We start from the raw sequence: 22,297 nt of genomic DNA on the forward strand, positions 1-22,297 counted from the left end.
CTCTGATCCAAAGAAAAGCAATAAAATTCATCATGTTAATCCATTAGATAAACTATGGAACTTTTATCCCAATCAAGTGAACGTACCACAGTTTTGAACGCTTCTTGAAGTAATTATGATGTAAGGCAATCTAACTTTGATAATCAAGTTCAAACTGTCCTTAATGATATAGCTAGATTGATAAGTAGGAAGACATTACCTGGTCCCCATGAAGATCATAAACTAAATGACTTGCTCGTAGAAGAAGAGGCAGAGATGACAACTCCTAGGTTAAGCTCTCATGGAGAAGAAAACTCAAATGATAAATACTTTGGTGGGGGACGGATTCCCAGAGAAAAAAGCCACACCTAGTGCCTATATCCCTTCAAATTCATATCGTCATCTTAAGCAGATCCAACACCTAGACAGGAGAGAATGAAGACCAAAACTGTGCAATGTCCATCAAGCACGTTGCCATCACCATATCATCTGTGGATAACCATAAATCATACACCCTAATATAGTAAATCTTGAAAGGAGTTGTGTATTTCTCAGAGAAAACACAAAAGAGATTAAGTCGAAAAAACATTAGTGACATGGGAAATCACCGACAATCCATAAAATATATTTCATTTTTTTCAAGTAAAATCGAGGCCACCCCCTTTTCGATGAAGTCACATTTGGGGGTCTAAGTCAGCCTTTTTATTGTCTTCCATATAAAGTGCACCATTACTGCTATTTTCTTCATTTAGGGGTAAGAGAGAACACAAAAGAGATTCAGTTGAACAAAATAGGTGATGGCATGGGAAATAACATAACTTATATCAAATACATTCCATCTTTTGCAACTAAATTTGGGAGCACTCACTTTTAAAGAAGGAAATCACATTTAAAAGTCTAAGTCATCTTTTCGTTTACCCAACATAAACTGCACCAATACTGTTGTTTTCTTATTTTAGGGGTAGGATAAAACACAGGAGATTAAATTGACCAAAATCAATTGATGACCTGGGAGATGAAGTAACAATTCCCCAAATATAAATAAGTAAATTATAGATCACCCCCTTTAAACAATGAAACCACATTTTGAGGTCTAAGTTCGCTTTACATTGGCACCCATATAACGTGCACCAATATTGCTTGTTATTTTCTTAGTTTAAAGGTAAGAACTACCCAAAACGAATTCAGTTGAACAAAAAACAAGTAATAGTATTTGGAAATAAAATAATATTCCATCAAATATATTCCATATCATGCAAGTAAATTTGAGATCACCCCTTGGTAAACAGGGAAACCACATTTAGAGGTCTAGGTCACCTTTATGTTGGCACCCATATAAAGTGCTCCAATATTGCTTCTTATTCTTTTGTTTAAGAGGTAAGAACAAACCAAAAGGAATTCAATTAAACAAAGAACAAGTAATAGTATTTGGAAATAAAGTAATAGTCCATCATATATAATCCATCTTGTGCACATAAATTTGAGATCACCCCTTTTTAAAGAAGGAAATTACATTTTGAGGTCTAAGTCAGCTTTATATTTCTGTTATTTTTCTTATTTGAGTAAGAGAAGGAAATATATAAAGAAAGCTTAAGCAATTTCTTCACAAAGCAGCCGCCGAGATCATCTCAGCGATCGAATTCAGCCGTCTGGGAAGCATAATCGTAGATCAGCGCCAGAAATGCCTGGTTCGTTTGCTGTTCTTCCCGTTGATGTTTCCGGTGATGGTTTCAGCTTTTCGGATCTTCTGGATTCGAGCAAAACGGTCGAACAAGGCGATGGGAATTCAGTTTTCACCAAAAAGCGAAAACCCAAGAGAAAAAAGAAGAAAATTTTGAGTGTTCCAGTGATTGTAGAGAGTTCAAGCTCGACGTCAGATATAATGGGAAGATCGATTGTTGAGAATGCGCTCGAATGCTCAGAGATCAAAGTGGATGAATCTGATAACTCGTCGTTGTTGAGTCCCTCGTATTTTGGTGAATTGAGGCAAAGGAATGTAAAGGGAGATGGGGAATGCTATGAAGTTGCTGAGACAGGTGTTGGGACGAGAGCGAGTTCTTGTGATCATGTTTCAAGTTTGAGCAATCAGGGGTCCATGGATTGGGAGAAAGTGATTGCAGCGTATCCTGATATCTTAAAAGGTATTTTTACCGATTCTCCGGGGTGATTAAACTCAAATTTGTGTGAGAAATGATAGAATTAAAGCAGTTATTTTGTATTTTTTTGGCGATTCTGGGAGAACAGATTGTCACATTTGGTGGTTCAAAGTTTTTAGGTGAAAGAAATTCATGTTTCCTCTTATCTTTTTAGATCTTGGATTTTAAAATACGATAAATACTCGAAAGGGACACTAATAAAGATCTTGGGATAGTAGAGAGAAGAGAGGGTGAGAGAGATTGAAGGCCAATTGACAACAGGCCCAGGTCCCAGTTTCTATTCAAGTGAGTCCTTGACTACCCTGCTTAGGGAAGGATTACAAGTATTTAAACGGAATCACAATGAACTCGAAATGACCTCTGATAGGGGCTGGGATCATAACAAACACTATAGAAGTGATCAATTTTTCTCCAAATTATAAAAGGCCGTCTTTAATTCCTATAAAGCTTCTCAAAACACCAGAATAAGGAGAAAGCTATTGTATAGAAACTGTCTTCCAACTTATCAAAATTATAGTATGACGAGGTTTAACCTGGCCATGTTTTTGCCAACTTATACTCATAGGCCTCAATAAATTCCATGTTTTTTGCCCATTCAGAATTGATTGTGAGTTATATTGATGGAATAAATGAAAAAACATTAAATCATTCCTCTACTCTTGAAAGGCTTCTGAAATGGGATTTCTTGTTATCCTGAGCAGTATTATTAGTATTCCTTTCCTCATACGACAGTGTTAGCCCATGAGACTAGTTAGATGTCGAATGACCTGAAATTATTTTATACTTATCAGAGAATAACTTTCCTGGTTTGAGCATCCTTCAGAAACCGAACACTTTTTAGTTTGAGATATACTATTTCATTACTGTTCAGTCTTCATTTATTATGGACTTGAATTGAATTGTGCTGGGATTCTCTCGGCTTCTTGTGGAACAGTCACCTTGTGGACGATGTGTCATAACCCTAGCCGCAGAAGGAGCTTAAAAGAAACCTAGATGGTCATTCGATAAACAGAAAAACCTAATATATACTATTGTGTTACTAAGTGTGGGTTCTGTTGGACCCAGAGTGTCTGATCTGATTAAAATCGGATCTCATAATGGCAGTGATATGATAATGCAAAGTTACTGAGGCTCAAGGCAAAATAAGGAAAGAAATAAAGACGGGAATAAGGCATGAACAGGGGTAACTGTCGCTTTTTCTTTGGGCTCCTGCTTTACATTACATTTCTGTAAATACATCAAATCAGTATGTTCTATTTTCCTCTGAATAAGCATGACTTCAAAGCTCTCTCCGTTTCAATGCAGATTTTCAGTTGTTTATTTTGACTTGGAATTGTTTTTTTTATTTTATTCTATCCTCTTGTAAGAATAAATGCATATTAATTCTGCATCCATACTTTAACATCTAGTGGGGTTGGTTGGATGTAGAAGAAAATTCCTTCAAGAGGTTCCCGCTGAGTTACTTCATGGCTGAAATTAATGATGGAAGTTCTTTTCGGAGTACAATGTCTGTTGGAATTGAACGAAAACGACAGAGGGTCTACAACACAATGTTCCATGTGCCACTGCGATGTGAACGGGTATATCTTAGTTCAGGCTTTTACCAAAATTCTTTTGAGTGTTTATCAAAGTTATGATTGTTCATGCAATGTAGAAATTTTTATTATTTTTGCATTTGGCAGCTTTTAGTTGCCACTTAACTCAAGTTTATCAGACCTTACGGAGTTTAATTGTTTTTTCTACTCCGGGAAATGATTTCAATGCTCTTTTAGTTTTGAATTCATTTTTTTCCTGAGACAATTATCTGATACTGCTAATGCAATTGCAGCTTATTGATGTGGGATTTTTTGTCTGTTTGGATACCTTTCTCTCATTGCTTACCATTATGCCAGCCAGGATTCTAATTTTCTTGTGGCGGATTGTGAAGACAAGGTAAGTTTTCTTGTGATATTTTTTGTGACTGAAGCGACATTTATATCCTGCATTAGTTTCTTCAGTTTAGGTATGTCATAGAAGTGAGATCTATAACTTTCAAATGGATTTTTACGGCAAAACTTTATGCAACTCAAAAAGTGATTATGGTTTTTATGAACTACTTTTCTCCCATTTACTGCAAAGGGAAATGTCTTATCTTTTATCTTTGGTTGTTGAAAAGGTCACAGGTCACAGATTATTGTTCAAAAGAGGCAGAACATTGACCTAGAGTTGTATATGAAACAGTTCAGTTGTTGAGCCACGTTCGGCAACCTGATTCTGTTTGTTTCTTTGGGGAAACATCATTACAAAGCAGAATAAGAAACAATAAGTGGCGGCGGGATTAAGTGCAGGAGCTGAGTTCTAGGAATTTGGTCTCAAATACAAAGTTATATTTGATTGCTGTGGATCAGAGGAATACTAAAACTTTTAGTCTGACAATCTCAATAGATTCCTTATGCAATAAAATTTTGTCGCAGAATGCAGTGAGGGAGTGTAGGCAAAGGCCCAATGGGCGTTCACATATCAAATCGATCCACACTTTAGTTCAATCTTAGAACTAGAATTGATAATCCTAATTGATCACCGAGCATCTATAGCGTTCACTGAAAGACGAGATAGGGAGAGAGACATTCCCGGGGTAAAAAAGGAGAGAACGGGAATGATAGGGAGATAGAGAAGGATTGTCGATGAACGAACTTTGCCAGCGGGGATGACGACGTTGACCTACGAGCACGGAGAGGGAGTGTCACAACCAGAAGAAGTAGAGGAGAGGGAGCAAGGAAACACACAATGATCTTCTTCCTCCCTTCTCTCAGGAGAGTGGGCTTAAATAGAAGCTGAAACGGGCTGGGCCTTAGCTTCTGGGCCTTAGCTGCCAGGTCTTCTTCCAAACATACACGCGATGAAGGATCACATCAGGCCCAAGCCCATGTTTTTAAACTGAGATTTGCTTCGAGGTCAAGGTGATTAAACAGAAAGATACTGTCCATCTGATCTGATCTGACACTGATAGATTTCCAGGATGAATTAGACTCGTCGACGAATAAAAAGTTTTCATCAGGGAAAATGACAAGTATGTTGAACATTTCAAAAGAGTCAGTCAGTAACATTTCAAACCATTTCCAGCTGTAGAACGTTTTTAAGCATCACACTTTAATCTCCTGATGATCGAGCTCATCTTTAATTTTAAAAAACTAGTTTGATTGACTGGATATTTTAAGTTGAGAACTGGTGAAGCTACTTTTATTGAGTGATTGTCCCAAAAGAATCAGTAAGTGTCCTCCAAACAGAAGGCTTGGACAGATGGTTGTTGGTTCCCTTAAAAGTGCAGATTTTTGGTTGGTTGTTGATGAGGCAGCAACTAGTGAAGCGTTTTCCGAAAAATAAATGTTCCTGAATGCCTCAGCCGAATGCATTATTTGCACAAGGGGCGAGGAAGACTGTTCTCATGTTTTCTTTGCATCTCAGTTTGCCCAGGTAATATGGGCATCACAGCAGATCCAAGGGTCAAATATCTCTTCTGATGATTTCTGGGACTCTATGAGAGAAGGCAGATCTAAACAAAAGATGAAAAGGGTTATCTCGCCGCACCCTACTGAGTTGGTGTTTAGGGAGAGAACAGCCTCCACAGACAATGATCTCAATGACCTGGAGTCTCTTATGGCATACTGGTATAGAGGGGGTGAAGCGAGGGTCATTTTGGCCCTCATGTCTATCGAAAATTTTATCTATTTTTTTTTCAAAGAAAACAATTTATCTATTTTAATAGCATGGGGTTGATAGCTTGTCTCAGGTTATCTTCCTTATTTTCTTAAAAAAAGGTTTGGATTTCAGTGGGTGATGGGATACAGAGGTCAGAGAATTTGTCAATAAATTACAATTCGGATACAGGATCCAAGTGTATCTCAAGACTGACCGTACAATGTGGGAGTGATAACGTAATTTTTGGAATTAACGGTTGGAAAACCTCTAAAAATTTCAACCTAATTATGATTATCTTGTGATAAACATTGTGACTGGCCTTGTCATCAACACTGGGAAAGGATATCCATGCCTCTCTGAATCGACTACCTCACTTAAGGTTATGGACTTTGAACTAAATAAGAGCCATTTTATTATAGTGGAACATCATCAAGATGCAAAAGTCTATTGTGAAACTTATTCAGAACCAGCCTCCAATGTTGTCAGTAAACTGTAACGTTTTTTTCTTTGAAGGAAAGATGGAAGATCACCTGAGATCAGTGATCATCCTGAAGCTAATAATATATATGAACATGAAATATATGATAGACAAGAGTGGTCCTCTTTCCATCCTTCATTCCCCCCAAAACTAGTATGAAATAAAACTCCATACATCTTGTAGGATGCTGTCCTTCAAGGCAGCCTTTCCCTTAAACAAAACCTCATTACTGTGCAGCCATATCGCCCATTACACTGGGAGGAGCTTTTCCTGTTCCATATGTCCCCTGCATGCACTTCCCTGCATCGAGTCCAAGCAGACATTATCGGAAGCCACATCCACTCTGGTGAGCTTCTACAAGTTCCATATCAACTGAGCAAACAAACTCTTGAAGAAAAGGTGAAAGTAATCTTCCTCACCCTGTGTACACATGTGGCTGATATGATCCCTGGTCCTCTTGGGGGGCCAGTTGCATCTTTTGACCATTACGGGCATCTAGGCCCTTTCCCTCTCTGTTTCCTTTAAATAGCACATCCCTCCCTCTAGGAGGGCAGACTAGAAGTTATTTATTTGGCTACTCGTTTCTCTCCTCTCCTCTCCTCTCTTCTTATGTCTAAGCTCCATCTGCCTCTACGATCCCCGTCCTTGTGATCGTTTACTCCTCACCGCGTCTTCAGGTGGCTCGCCCCCCGTCGATCCTCCTCTGTTTGACCTTTCTTGTCATTCCCATTTCTACTCTCCTACCAGGGGAACTCTACCTCGCCTTGCCCTCTACTCCCCTCCTGATATGAACCTACATCAAGGTTCCTATCAGGGAAAATGTGCTTCTGTAGGACTCGTATCCTACCCCGCCTTCTTAAGAGCAGCCATCCAAAATCCTCTCATTTAATGGAACCCTGAGTTTCTATAGGAGTCTATAAGGATGAGTGGCTCCTCTATTGGGCCCTCTTGGTTCTTTAGACGTCCCCAACCAAGACGGATGTGCCTTTCCACACTCAGTGGGACTGTGTCCGACTTGCTCAAAGGTCGCAGTAAATTGTATCAGGACTTTGGGAGTGTCCTTTAATTCGTCACACGGGTTACCGCATGCATGATAAATTGGTCACTTAACACAAAAAGCCCTTTACCCATGCCTCAAGTACAAAATGACTACCTTTCTCCCCTAGGTGTCGTATCAGTTCCAAATGTTGATTGTATTCTTAGAATTTTTTCTATTGTTTTGATACTATGATTTTTCTGGCTGAGCTACTTGTGATTAAGTTGCTTTTGCTAGGTGATCTTCTTGTTGTGAAGGTTGCTTGAGGTTCTTCTGCTAAAGTGGTCTTCAATAGTGTGAGACATTTTAAACATTTCAGACAGTTGAGAAGGAATAGGGCACCAGATTAGTACTTCATTGTTCAGACAGATGTATTTTTTGTAATGTATTTGGAATAGTCCAGTGCACTACCTTTTATTCAAGTTTTCATTAGCCTAGATAGATCTGACATGCAACCCATCTATGTCTATTCCATCTAGTCTACTGTAATCTTAAGGTTCACTAGAACGTACCCCTGTTTCCTTTAATGCTCCTCTCCAGTGGTGACAGAGAACATCTGTGACCGCTTGGGTTTTTGAAAAAGTATGAGGCATACCTTGTTTCTGTCTGAGCTGGTTCAAATAGTAGCCAATAAGTTACAAAGGTGGGGTCTACTTCAATGACTTAAACACATGGGCCACTATAAAATATGTGTCATATGGGCCACTATAAACACACGCGCTACTCACAAGGTCTTAAAAATAAAAGGAATAATATAAGAACTTCAAGATGCTATAGAACACATAAATTAGGATCATACCATGCCATTATGTACTCCTATTATTTGGGTGATGCTTGGGTTTAAGGGGAGGACAGTCTTGAAAGACAGCATTCTTCATGGTGGATAGTTATGTTGCATACAGCTTTAGAAGGGGATGAAGATGGGGCCATCCTGTCCAACATGTGCATTTATTGTTCATCTGCTTTTAATAGATCTGGTGATTTTCTTTATTTTTTTCAAGATTTTTTGGGTGATCGTTCTATGACCTAATGTGTTGTTTGGCCACCCATTAACTTCCAGGTAGCTGGAATGTTTCTTTCTGCTAATAAACAGAAAAATGTGTTTGGTACACTTACTGTGTCCTGCACAGTTTTTTAATTGTTTTATCCCTTTTCTGTTCATTTCATACATAAGTGATCTTTCTTTAACAGGCAGTTTCAAATGCCAAATGATAGAGAACTATCTGATTTTGGCTGTTTCATTGTTCTGGTTTTTGGAGTAATCGCATTACAATCAACAGGTAATCGAGCTACAGATGAATTGGGTTATCATTTTACGAGCCCTATCTCGATATTATGCTTTTTGCGCTTATGATTTTGTGTCACATCAAAAACTGCTCCAGATATCAGTCTAATTTATCACATTATTCGTGGACAAGGGACAGTGAAGCTGTACGTTGTGTACAATGTACTAGAGGTGAAAACATGGAACAAAATTTCTTCGATGTTATTGTAGAATAATCCAGCTCTGACATTCGTTTCGACTGTATGGCAGATATTTGATAACCTTCTTCAATCATTTGGTGAGGATGTCTTGCAAGTTCTTTTCAACTCTATTGAAGGAGTCGCTGGTTGCTCTTCTGGAAATTTGATATTTGATGCTACGAGATACATCCTAGACCAGATAATCGCTATTATTGTATTCAATATCCTTCCAAAATTTCCAATTTATTTTTTCATGGCCTGGATTTTTCTCTGGTATTCCTTTAGAAAGTCATCGCTGCAATCAACCAAATATTGTCTACTTGTGTTGTCGTGTGTAAGGATGCATTATTGGCTGTTGATAAGAAATAAATTTATGATTTATGCTATCATGCATAACGATGCATTGCTGATTGAATCCTCCAGGCCCACCCATCCTCCCTTTCTTTGTTTTATTTTTTAGCCGAAAGGCATAATTCCATTGCATGAATTAGACTGGTTCGTATAGCATTTACAAGTGAGGAATTAGTCATGTGAGGGAGTAACTACATAAAAAGGTACAAACTGGGCCTCATACGTCAGACACTTATGGATACAAATGCTATATGCCTAAGTAAGAGGTTAAAAGATAAAAATGTTGGATTCAGGATACTGGTAAGACCATTATTTTTGTCAATATCTTTCCACCAAACATTTAATTTTTTATTGGCATGGATTTTTTCTCTGATATTCCTTGACGGGAGACACCGCTGCACTCATTTATCTTACTTGCAGCGGCAATCACTCTGTCCACTTGTGTTATTGCCCATAACAATGCGTTATTGGCACTGCTGATATCTAATAATTTTGCTGAAATAAAAAGCAATGTCTTCAAACGGGTAAGCAAGGATAACATACATTCTCTGGTCTGTCATGGTAAGTAAGCTTTTCTAGCCTTTTCATGTGTCTTTCCTTTTAAGATTTTGTGTTCATAATTCTTACTTATTAATGTTTTTACGGAATACATTATTGGAATTGTTCTTCCTCAATTGGACACTTGATTATTATGTGGCCGTTTGCAACTAATCCATTGTCAAGCATGTGTCAAGTGTTGCAAAATAAAATGACAAGTTTCCACTTCAATAAAATATTATTTTACTTTATATTGAAATAAAATATTCTATACCCTTCAAATGATGACTGTAGGCCCTACTCACCATAGTTCATGTTTTATTAGTGGCATCACACCTTTCATGTAGTGTTGTTTTCTGAAGAATAATAGGGAAGATCACCCAAAATCGGGGATCAACCCAAAATAAATAGTAATATATATGATCGTGACAAATACAGGATCGGGCAGCCGGGCCCTTTTTCCATCCTTCATTTCCAGAATGCTTCATCAGACGTCACATCCTTCCTAGGGAGCTTCTGCGATCTCCAAATTGCCTGCACAAAAGGACACTCAAAAAGCAGGTGAGAGCAGTCTTCCTCACCTTGGATGCACATGGGACATGATGTGGATGTGTCTGGAATCATGCGCTTTTGGAGGACACGTGCCAAAATTTGCCTCCTAATAAGCAACCATCCAAAAATCCGCACTTTTAATGAAACCTTCTGCTTCCATAAGCGTCGGCATGTATAGTTGATGGTCTCAGCTTCTGTCATACCCCCCTGATCATATTGTAAATCTCCCGAACTGAAATTGGTGGGCCCCTCCATACCCAACCGTCTTGTGTTCCAATGGTGGGCCGCAGATGGAGTATAGTCCATTGCATGATCAGGAGGTCTTCCAATCTCTGATCAGACAATGCGCCCTCCAAGAGTGGGTTCCATGTGTCGTCCCAACACTCTTTTCACGGATTCTTGAGGACTCTGTGCCATTGCACAGAGGCGGGGAAATACTTTTTGCATCTTGTGTCAGCCAGACCAATCATCTGTCCAGTATCTAAAGCACGCTCCATCCCCTAGTTTAGGTTCAAAAAATCCTTGAATTTGCCGGAGTATTTCCCCTAGTTTGGGGCCAAGCCTAATTATACCTGAAGGAGACTGAGAGCTTGTGCATGGCACCCACAGCAACCAAAAAGCATATCAAAGCAGTAGCAGACGTCACGCAGAAGCTTGAAAGATTGCAGAACAGCCTCAGGAAGAAGTCAAGAGAAGGAGATGACACAGTTGAGAGTAGAAATTTGGGTAAAACGCCATAATAATATTAGGGCAATCTGCCTATTATTTTAAGGTTATGGCATATCAAATCTTCCATTATAAGCATAGATCAGTACCCGACACTATTTTCAAGGTCAAAAGCTAACGATAAAGAAAATAACTAATAGCTATATACAAACTTATAAATACAGATAGAAAGAACCTTTAATTCTTAACACTATCATTAAGTGATCGTAAAATACTCATGAGATGGGTTTTCTTGGCAATTTGTATCAGATTTCTTGTTCAATCATTTATCCAGTCAGCATCACAACAGAGCTCTGCTGCTGATGTCTTAAGAACATTTTTAAAGTCAATAAAAAACCCTTCTTATTTGATAATTGCACGCATTTTTTCTGTAGATACTTTGATATTTGCGAATACTTCATTCCTCTCTTCATCATTCCTATAATTGCTTTCAATATTTTTGTAACTATTTTTATCTTAAAATCTGCATATGCTCAAATTTATTACTTGTACATTGGACAGATATTGTGGAGAGATTTCATATTGCCGCCTTTGTGTTATTTATATTTACTCAAAATATTCTGGAATCGGAAGGTTCGTGGTTTGGAGGCTTCATCTCTGTAAGTCTCTGGTTGTGTAAATTATGTTCTCACCCTGAAATTTGTGATACATGAACATGGAAACTTATAATTGATTGAATCTTCTTATTGCTAGAACGTGATGCTTGTTTATATGTGCGAAGTGCTGATTGACATCATAAAGCATTCTTTTCTTGCAAAGTTCAATGAAATAAAGCCTGTGACTTACTCGGAGTTTCTGGAAGATCTTTGCAAGCAGGTAAAATCCAAATAAAAACGTGTACATCTTGCTGTGTACATTTTTGCTTCATCTTTTTCTTCATGTTTTTCACATTCAGTAAACATTAGACGCTTTTGTTATTCTTGTACTGCTGTGTTGTTAATGCAAGTGTCAAAATCTGTGAGATGTACAATCAGATAAAAATGACTAGTTGGGTTGGGATCTGATTTAGTGCAATGATTGGTCTAGAACAGATAGGAAAAGTAGGAAAATTATGGGGACGAAGATCATCAAGAACTTTCAGAATGCAGCAAGTCTGAGTTTCCTGCCAAGCTGACCTCTGGATCCGGGAACTACATATATTCATGGATGGTCAGTCAAGGTACAACGATGGATATTTTTACAGAATGTAATCAAGAAAGGGCTAAATGGGCATCTCCCATCAGATGCCTTATTGGCCTCTCTTGATTAGTCCTTAGTGTGACTATTAGAAATGCCTATTCCCTATTTAGAAACAGGTGACCGTTCAAGAACATCGAAATGCCTTCTTTTGGACCTCTTCCTCTCTTCTGCTGAGTCAGGTCTATCGACTTAGTATCAGAACCAGGTGGCAGGTTCAAGTCCCAGAAGCAAAGCACTGCATGCTTGGGCCATATATAAGCACTGCATGTTGTGGGATAGTGTTGAGGAACAACATCCCACTTAAAGATGAAAAGTAGCGCCCTTGCTATCAGCTATAGCTTTTAGCACTATTGGTAAGCACTTGAATGGTATCAGAGCCATGCTTGAGTCCGTAACCTTCCCACCATTGAAACAGCCCTGCAAAGAGTTGATTGAAGCCTATTATTCCTTTTTATTCAATCTATTTCTGTAAGTGGGCCACATATTATTAGTGGCCCATAATCCTTTATTTTATTTTATTACCTTTAAATTACTGTATGTGGCCCATGTTTTAGATGGTCCACGGTTTTAAGTGTATCACATGACTTATTCTCAGAATGAGTCTCACAAGTGTGTGGGCCCCACCCGCTGTTTTTTATTGGCTGGCATTTAACCAGCCCAGTGAATGAGAAAATGTGCCCTTTTGGATCTTTTCAACCTTCATCGCCAGTTCTTCCCAGCAAAGGACCAGAGAGAGGAGCATTCTTAGGAGATCAAAGGAGCATCCAAGGAATTTCAGCACTAGGTGTGGCGGCGCGCCAGCAGATTGGGAAATTGGGCGCTGTGCTGTCAAGGGATGTCCTCGCCCTTGGCCTGGTGGTCCCCATTGTACCCATCACAGGGGGGAACTGCTCCAGCTGGTTTCACTGACGCACCATTAGGGCTCTCTCCGAACCCACAATCTAGCGCTTCTGCTTTCAGTGCCTGTGGATCCATGGCGACTGCTCGTGCGCAGGAGTTGAGTTGCCACCGTGACGAGTGGTATACCACCTTTAAGCAAGTGGAATTACCCATTTTTGCGGAAGACGACCCCTTGGGCTGGGTGTATCAGGCAGAGACTTTCTTCAACATCCAAGACATGCTGGTGACGATGAATCTTAAACTGGGAAATCTCGGCCTGGCTGACGACACTCTCATTAGGTACTGGTGGACCAATTCAAAGGAACCTTTCAATGATAGGGCAGGTTTCAAAAACCTCCTTAGAAGTCACAGTGGGGGACCCCATTCAGACTCACCCTGGAAGGGACTGCGCGACCTGCAGCAGATTCACTCGGTGTCTGCTTTTCGGCAAACGTTACTGCTCTGAAGCGCTGTTGTTTTGGACATTCCCACAGATGACCAAGAAGCAATATTTCTCCAAAGCTTGCGTCCTGATATCTGGGTCGAAGTCAAGCTCTTCCAGCTGGAGGCCCTGATCAACCTTATGGTTATGGCGCAAGCTATCGAAGACAGAAATTGGGCCTTGGCCGGCCACACCACGGGGCCCCCTGCCCCAAGCTCGCCAGTACTTGGGTTTAAACTTCACACTCATAAGTGGAGAGTCACGAATCGGAGCCAAGATGTCTTCACAGAGCTCGGGTTGGGAGATGCCTCACCTATCACCCCGTTTAGCATCTTCCTGCCCTGTGGAGTCAAGGGAAGACTAATCTTGATTAACGCTGAGCTACAAGACTGGCAGGCAATGGGTCTCCTGCAATGAGAACTACATGCCTGGCCACTGCTGCAAGCATTAGCTTCACTCAGTTCTGGTAGAAGAGGAGGATGGGTGTGATGAAGCCGCTGTAGCAGAGGCAGGCGCAGACAACGACAATCTCTGTGAACCACACAGAGCCGTCTGTGAACTCCGTGGTGTGACTCACCACATTGAGCTCAATGACACTCTGGGGACACATCAGCTAGCGGACAGTGACTGTCCTTGTCCATTGTGGTGCTTCTCGCAACTTCCTGGCCCAAGATCTGGTGGATGATCTTCATCTCCAGGTATCAGACACGGGATATTACGGCGCAATCATGGGCAATGGCCAGCGCATTCTTGAGATTGGAGGGCATGACCAAGAACTTACATGTGTGCAAAAGGCTGTCTTCTCCACCTCAGCGGTGCTCATGCAAATTTGATGATAGCCTGTTTTATGATCCAGTCTCGTTAATATGCCTGTACCATGGAGTTCATCCAAGAGGTTGTCTATGTGAGGAATGGGGAACTTTGGATGAACTTCTGCCCTGGGAGCCAAGAAGTAAATGCTAGGATTGCTCACATGTTACCTCACTCTCTATCATTCTTAGATAAGTAGATCAAGGGTAATGAAGGAGGAAGGGGCATAGGGATTTTTCACTTTGTCGATGTGGCAGAGTCAGCTTGCAAGGGCACCATTTGGGGGATAGAGATGAGACAACAAGAAACCAGAAAAAAGGCTGTGAGTTCATTACTTGAGAGGACCTTAACTTATACAAGACAGTGTCGGATCCACCTCCCAATGGATAAAGGATCGGGGAGTCATAAGTTTCAACGGTCAAAGGGTTTTGTTTCAACAATAGAAAACATTAGAAAAACACCAAGAGAAAAGAGTAATGACATCTTGCCCTGCAGACTGACAGAAGTGTGATGGGGAAAGAGTGTTAGAAGGCTTCGCAAGACCTCTCCTCATCTCATTAAGTAAGCAATGTGTTCCAAGAATCACATTAGATGACCCTGCATACATGCGTCATGTCTCCTGTGTTGACTGTCAATATGATATTTCTTCAAGCTTTTGTTCTGTGCTTCACTGAGGTCTTCATGTTGACAGACATAGGTCAGAAAGGAAGTGGTAACGTAACGAGGGCTCCTACAGGTCCTAAATTTCTCCAACATGATAGTGAAGAGTTTAATGTATAATTGCATGGACTGAATTCACAGTTGGGAAAATTCTTCATAGAGAATTTCAGTGCCTGCCAGTGTTTCATATTGAAGTTGATAACTCTCAGACTGACCAATACTATTTGTCCATCTTTCAATCATTATTGAAAAATATCTCTGTTTTCAAAAAAAAATTGAAAAATATCTCTATTTCTGCAACTTTATATGTGTGTATTAATGACATGAGTTTTTTATTTTTTAATAAGTTGAGACCATGAATATCAGTTGCTAACAGTTTTTGAAATTGGCTTAACGTTCCTCCATGTTATCTCAATGGATATTGATTCAGTCAGCTGGACAATTATAATATTTTTGTGTCAGGTTCTCATAAAGAGTCTCTTGTGTTCCCCATTTTTGTTTTTTGTAACCCAGTATTTAGAAGCACAAGCGAGCTTCTTTTATTTTTTTCTCACTCATGTGGCACCTAAAAATTTTATTTTTTGAAAAGAGGCACTTTCAATATTTCATCGAACCCTTCCTCGTATTAACATTTTATAATTTTTCTGCAACTCCATGCTTTGTCACCATCTATTGGTATTCTCATAGAGAAGAGTATCAATCTCCAATCTCTAATCAAAGTGGTGCCATGGGGATGCAATGGATGTTGCATCATTAGAAAGGAGGATTATACTTTATTTTCTTTCTTCCTTACATTGATGTACTATACAAGATAGTATATTAATTATTTATTTGTAATAAACTATAATAGATCGTTTTATTTAAGTTATCGTATAATGGTTGCAAAATATTTTACAAAATTTTGAGATTACGTATCCCAACATAACTTGGGCGCCATGTCTCGTCCCTTAGCATGTCCTGGGGTCAGACAGATGCCGCTATTTTTTTGGGACTGGAAAATGATGCACCTTTCACGCCCAACAACCCTATTTATGATTGAAGATCATTACTCCACACCCCTGTTTCTTGCCTTTCTTACGACGAACGCAATTGATTATTTTCTCATGCCCCCAATCGGAAAAAAAGTAGATTATTTCTGATACCCTTTCTAAACTTGATTTTCCATGATTAGCTCATTAAAAGTTAATGATCACAATCACTCATGTCCAGAGAAAACTGTGTTCACGTTCCTTTTGCAGATACTCAACATCCAACCTGAAGACGGCCGAAAAAACCTGACCTTTATTCCTCTTGCGCCGGCTTGTGTGGTATGTTCTCCATAAACTCATCTAGGCTGAGTATTAGGTTTAAGGCTCCAGGAGGGATGACAAATAGAACATGACGAAATCAAATCCATCTTCTGTTATTCGTCCTGACCTCAGAACAGAAACAGAACAAAATCCCTTACAGGCTCCTGTTATGTTCCGTTGCATCATCAAGCTCAGCTCAATTTGTCAAATGTTTAACTGTCCCCCTATCCGGTACGTCATCTATTCTGTCCACCTCCTCGGATAAGAACATAACAAAACAGAAAGCCCTGTAATGGATGAGTGAACGGAAGCTCATTCCGTCTCTTTTTGTCCATCCCAAACTGTTGTTCTTCGTCTGTCCACGGTCTTTCTTTGGGTCTATCATCTTTCTTTTTAATTTTATTCTTTTTTATCTTTAAGGTCATCCGGGTATTTACTCCGCTTTATGGGGCGCTTCTTCCCAGCAGGCCGCTTCCTTGGAGGCTACTTAGTGTTCTAGCCTATTTTTCTCTCACTTATTTCTTCCTCGTTATCTGTAAGGTGGTGGTGGGCTGGGCTCTGAGCCACTTTGCCAGCTGGTATCTCCGTCAGCACTCAGACAGAAAACCTCATGAGGACTAGGAAATCTCCAACATTTTTGCTCATCTTATATATATGATGTTATCTTCTACATTTGCTTCAATAAAAAGATATCTTTTTTTAAAACATACAAGACTTTGTCAGTATTGCTGCTGTTCATCTTATTTTTACTGATGCTCCAAATGAATAAATTTCTTTCATTTTCCTGGAAATGTAGCTTTTTTGCGAGCTAGTCTGGGTGGAGAAGACAGTCATGACCATAGAGCTATCACATCTATTTTTTTGCAGGGATCTTGCCTGTGTTCTTGAGATTGACAATGACGGTTCTTCGACATCCAGATTTCATGCAGGTTTCTGATCCCCCTATCTTCCACCAAAAAGATACAAGTCAAATTGAAATTTAACATATATTCGTTCATGATGCTTCTACCCTGAAAAAACCCATGGTTTTTTGGGTGCATTCTCGTTTCACTTGCCTTCTCTAAATTTTCCCTAAAAATGTACAATGGAAAATTTCACTTAAATTTCCTAATCGTCACAGTTTTGAATATTAGTCTTCAAAATTTCCAGCATTTAGGTGTTTTATAAATCCTATTATTTGAGAAATGGATTTTTTAGTTTTACATGCCCTCCTGTTCTGATTGCCCGCCCTTTTACTTTTTCATCAATCCCAAGGAAACGGGCCATAATCTCCAGATCCTTTCCATTTGAGTGTTTTTCTCAAAACCTAAAACTTAATGTTTCTGGTGCCCTATCTGTCGATAGATAAAAATTATATGTCTATATTTTTTGCGTCCCACCATTATGATTGTCGATCCCCTAAGTTTTTGTCAATCTCTGGACAACATGCAATAATTTCCAAATGCAACATTTCTTAATCATTCCGACACTTAGGGTTTTTTGATTCATGTATTTCTTACAGAACAAAATTCATATTTTTCATGGGCCTTAACATTTTCATTACCGTCCAACAAGATTTTTATCCTTTCAGTTTTAGTAATTGGGTCAAAGCATAAAACTTATTGGTTTCCTATATATCTTTCTTACCAAAAAAAATGACAATTAATTCTAATGGGTTCCATTATATCTCATTTTCAAATTCGCCCAAAATATTTCCAATCCCATTTCTTCCGGCCAAAAATGTTTTCCTGCGGTCTCGAGCTCTTTAAAAGTGCCAGATTGTACGTATTTATTTTATTTTGTCCTCTAATTGTGATAGCTATCTCTCAAATTTGATCAATCTCTTGAATAAAGAAATAATCTTTTGGATAAATAATATGGAATGAAGCAGATGAGTAGAGCCAACCTCTATAATAAGGTTTGTGGATGAAGATGAATATCATCTTCATAGTCATCCACAAAGATTGTCATCATCATTTAACAATAGCTGAGATGGAATGGATGAGTCTTCATCTGTGTCCCTATCTGCATACAAGTAATGGCGACAATGATGGCTCGTCATTGTCAATGTCATACCTACCATGGGCAAATGATGACTGATCATCGCCCTCTTATTATCATCCTCATCCTTTGAAGATAGAAATGATGACTCACTTGCGCAATCACTAAGCGAGAGTGAAGATAGACATAATCACATTCTGAGGAAAAACAAAATTATGTAAGCCATATTGTCATCGTACCTCTCCAGAAACAACCTCGTCATTTGTTCACCCCTAGGATGACGAGAATGATGATAACAAGTCTTTGTTGTTATACCTAGTACCATTGACATGATGATTATGATGCAACATTATCATCATCATTTGGGTTGCACAAGAATGACAATGGGGGATGACGATCCACCATCGGCATTTAAGTCTGAATCCTGCTCTACAAAAGTCTTCTTAATTATAAACCACCGATAATCCTTGGATTAAGTAATTTCAATAAATAAATGAAATGTATAGTAATCATTTGATTGTTTTGTATTTGGGGACATAGTCATTGATGTGGGTAATGAAACCTTGAGGACAAATGTTATACGTAATCAGGATGAGTAGGAGCAGCTTATGATGACATCCCAGTTGGTTCCACAAGATAACTATTGTTCCCAGCTAAAGGAAAAAATCATGTCAATCTAAAAAGAAAAATATAGTCTGGTCCTCTAGTTTTATTGCCTATCAATTTAATTTAGATTGAGTACTTAGAATAAAAAATGTCAATATCCGACTAAGGGAAAGCCTTTAAAATTTTAATGTCTAGACTTCTAAAAATAAATTCACCAGAAGGTTCTAAATCTCGTCGAAGTTTTTCTTGCTTGACTTTTGCATCTAAAATTTCACAGTTACAAAATCCTCCTAATCCATGCAGGCGAAAGATCTAAAAATGTCTGGAAGAACTATGTATTAAAAGAAAGTTCCAATCCGAGTATGACAAGAATAAACCTCTAGGAAAACCCAAACAATTGTACACAAACAAAAAACATAGCTAAGGGCTGCAGGATAAAATCACACGAGAAAATTTTACTTGGTTGAAATGAAATTTCCTGCCCATTACCTCACAAATGGAAGAACATCAATGGTACATATTCCTGGGCTATGCCCAATTTGTTATTTATTGCCTCTTGGGGTCAAACTTGATCCACATAAATTTATGCACTCTCCGAAACTAAAGCATCAAAATTAGACTTTGGGTCTTATAAATTTAGAGAACTTGATTATCAAAATTTCAGTTTTTTGGCAAATAACTAACAGTATTATATTAGTATATAAGATAGATCCCAGAAGGACCAGTAAAGTATCAACCCCATCTAATTTGATTATATTTGCCCTCTCAATGATGGTTTTAAAGAAGAAGCATAACAATTGTATTTATTAGAAAAATATGAAAATTTTGCATTTTAAACAAATGACATTTCTTTTAAAAAATAAATTCAAATTTAATTGATAGAAAGCACCCTGTGAAAAATACTGTTGATCACAGATGGAGGATATTGTCGGGGAGAGAAACTAAAAGTTACATAAATTCCTAAAATTCTTCTTATTTTAATTTCAAAGAATTTAATTTTAATATTAATATTCCTGAATTATGTGTTTTTTGTATAAGGTATGACATTATGCTCCATTTTCCTTGAAATTATTGAAATAAATTTCACTGAATTTAGGCATATATTTGAGATGATAAAAGAATTTGTAAAATCATTTGGATTGGCAAAAATTTATGTCTACTTTGCTCTTAAGTCAATTAAATTTTAGAATGTACATATTAATATCAACTGTTTGTATGTATTATCAATTGATATCAGCAACGATTATTAAAAATATTTATTAAATAATATAATTTATATCTTATCTATTCATCTTATTGATAATACCGTTTCACTAACTTAATCATATTAATATTATCACATACTCATTGTTCTAAATGTTTTATCATATTTATAAATTGATATCATATTATTAATGTTGATTTCATACATTATGTCTTCCATATGTAATATGGAATTGGGAAAAAAACATATCATATTATCTGTATTTTGTTTTAATTTTCTTCAAAATCATATTATTACTGGATTTAACTAAAAGTACCACAATACCCTCAGTAAAAAAATATTAGAATTATGATATATCTATAATAAATAAAAATACTTAGAAGTATAAGAAAACCTTAAATTAGTGATATTGATATGACCAATTTCAGGTCCCTGAAATGAACACTAGAAGACCTAAGGGGTAACCATATTCTGTATTTTCTTCTGTGTACACTAGTGGATGTGGTGATCAGGTCAATCTCAATCAGGTCAAATACTATAAACCTTCACTACCGCACTTTACTCTAACCTCATTTAGAATCTTCCACACATAAATGATATAGTTCAAGGCCACCACTTATTGATTAAAGCTAGAGAATAAACTATAGGCGTAGGTTGATGAATCATTCCACATTGGTAGGTAGGATCGAAGATCTAGGACCAAGAGATTGATTAGATGAGTCAAACCAGGACCATAGGTCTACTATTTTAGGGCAGACCGGCTGGTCAGCAAGGGTTAGGTCTGAGGGTCAAATTGGACTGGTATCGATAGTGAATTACTAAAATCCTAAATTTAATTTATAATATATAGTAAAATCCTAAAATTTATCCATGCTTGCACTTCCTGCCTCTTTCTCCTTCTCCATGGTTCAGCTTCTATCCCCTTCTTACACTCCCCCTCCCAGCTCCAGATTTCTATCCTTGGCCTTTCAAGGCCCCCCCATCCAGCTTTCCTCCCAAAAAGTGAAACTAAGTGGAGGGTCGGACCGACTGATGTTGAAGAATCAGCATATGAGTTAACGTTTGGGGTGAAATGCCACTCAAACCTAGAGATAGCTGGTTCTCCCCAAAATGTGATGAGGCACAACACTTGACTGGACATCTAGGGGTAAAGCACTGTTTCAGCAGGGGCGGCAAGAGTGGGACCAAATCAAGGCAAACTTTGAATAGTAGATATGACCCCTGACAGAAGTTAAGGTCAGCTAGTGAGTCGATAGTGGATAAGCTTCATTGTCGAGAGGGAAACAACCCATATCAGCAGCTAAGGTCCCTAAATGATGGCTCAATGATAAATGAGGTAGGAGTGCAAAGACAGCCAGGAGGTTTGCCTAGAAGCACCCATCCTTGAAAGAGTGCGCAATAACTCACTGATCAAGCGGTCTTGCTCTGAAGATGAATGGGGCTAAGCAATCTGCCAAAGCTTTGGGATATAGGGGAGTGTTCCACCTTAGATCGAAGCATCTGTGCTAGCAGGTGTGGATGAAGTGGAAGCGCTAGTGTCAATTTGAGTAACACAAACATTGGTGAGAATCTAATGCCCCGAAAACCTAAGGTTTCCTCCACAAGGTTCACCATGGAGGGTGAGTTAGGGCCTAAGATCAGGCTGAAAGGCATAGTCAATGGACGACAGGTGAATATTCATATACTATGCCTTGTTGGTCCCGAGGGACGGAGGAGGCTAGGTTAACTGACAGATGGTTATCTATTCAAGGATGCAAGGTGGATTTTTTTAGGGTAAGAAGGGGTAGAGAGAATGCTTCAAGCCAATTTCTCAGTACTTGGTGCCAAACTCACATGGCTCTGCACTTCGCATCCCCATTGGAGGATCCCACATGGTAATGCTGATGTAGAAGGTATCAGAGTATTTAGAGCCAGGGGGATAGTTGAAGTTGCAGGTTTGACTATAGAGGAGCATTGATCAGTGGGGGTTGATGAATGAAGTAGGTTGAGTAGGGGCCGGGGGTTGGTGGCGGAGTAGTTTTCAGGGGTGGGAAACATGAAGATGATGTATTTGGGTTAGAGGTTTCTCCGAGCTCCCAAGAGAGGCTCATATCAATCTCATCGTAGTCGGAGAAAATTTGATCATCGACAAATGCCCACTAGATGATGAAAAGTTCTTTTTTAGGGGTGGACTGCGAGAACCCACCATCAGTTCTATTTCTTGCATCGGAATTTTCTTCCCTGTTCACCCGATAGTTCTCCATTAAAAAAAAGGTGTGAGGGACACAGCCCATAAAGGAAGATAGAGATAG

General features: G+C 38.8%; 1 protein-coding gene across 5 annotated transcripts; it reads left to right on the forward strand.

Moving 5' to 3' along the window:
• Positions 1 to 1,582: 1,582 nt before the first annotated feature.
• Positions 1,583 to 17,348, forward strand: POD1 (POLLEN DEFECTIVE IN GUIDANCE-like protein). 5 transcript variants are annotated; one of them, XM_078573341.1, is made up of 12 exons: positions 1,583 to 2,120; positions 3,564 to 3,715; positions 3,964 to 4,067; positions 8,519 to 8,607; positions 8,710 to 8,783; positions 8,862 to 9,012; positions 9,536 to 9,703; positions 11,459 to 11,556; positions 11,651 to 11,773; positions 16,166 to 16,234; positions 16,349 to 16,447; positions 16,637 to 16,773. In XM_078573341.1, exons 1-11 carry the CDS (start codon positions 1,661 to 1,663, stop codon positions 16,430 to 16,432), a joined length of 1,572 nt encoding a protein of 523 aa, XP_078429467.1. In that variant the 5' UTR covers positions 1,583 to 1,660; the 3' UTR covers positions 16,433 to 16,447; positions 16,637 to 16,773. The 5 variants fall into 5 exon arrangements, 4 of the variants coding, with proteins under 4 accessions (XP_078429467.1, XP_078429469.1, XP_078429466.1 ...); XR_013581066.1 differs by lacking the exons at positions 16,349 to 16,447; positions 16,637 to 16,773 and adding an exon at positions 10,118 to 10,240 and having other exon boundaries at positions 9,536 to 9,666; positions 16,166 to 16,183; XM_078573343.1 differs by lacking the exons at positions 16,349 to 16,447; positions 16,637 to 16,773 and adding an exon at positions 17,084 to 17,348.
• The last annotated feature ends 4,949 nt before the right edge of the window (positions 17,349 to 22,297 follow it).

This window comes from Wolffia australiana, chromosome 4 (genome assembly GCF_029677425.1).
Source record: "Wolffia australiana isolate 7733 chromosome 4, ASM2967742v1".
NCBI lineage: Eukaryota > Viridiplantae > Streptophyta > Magnoliopsida > Alismatales > Araceae > Wolffia > Wolffia australiana.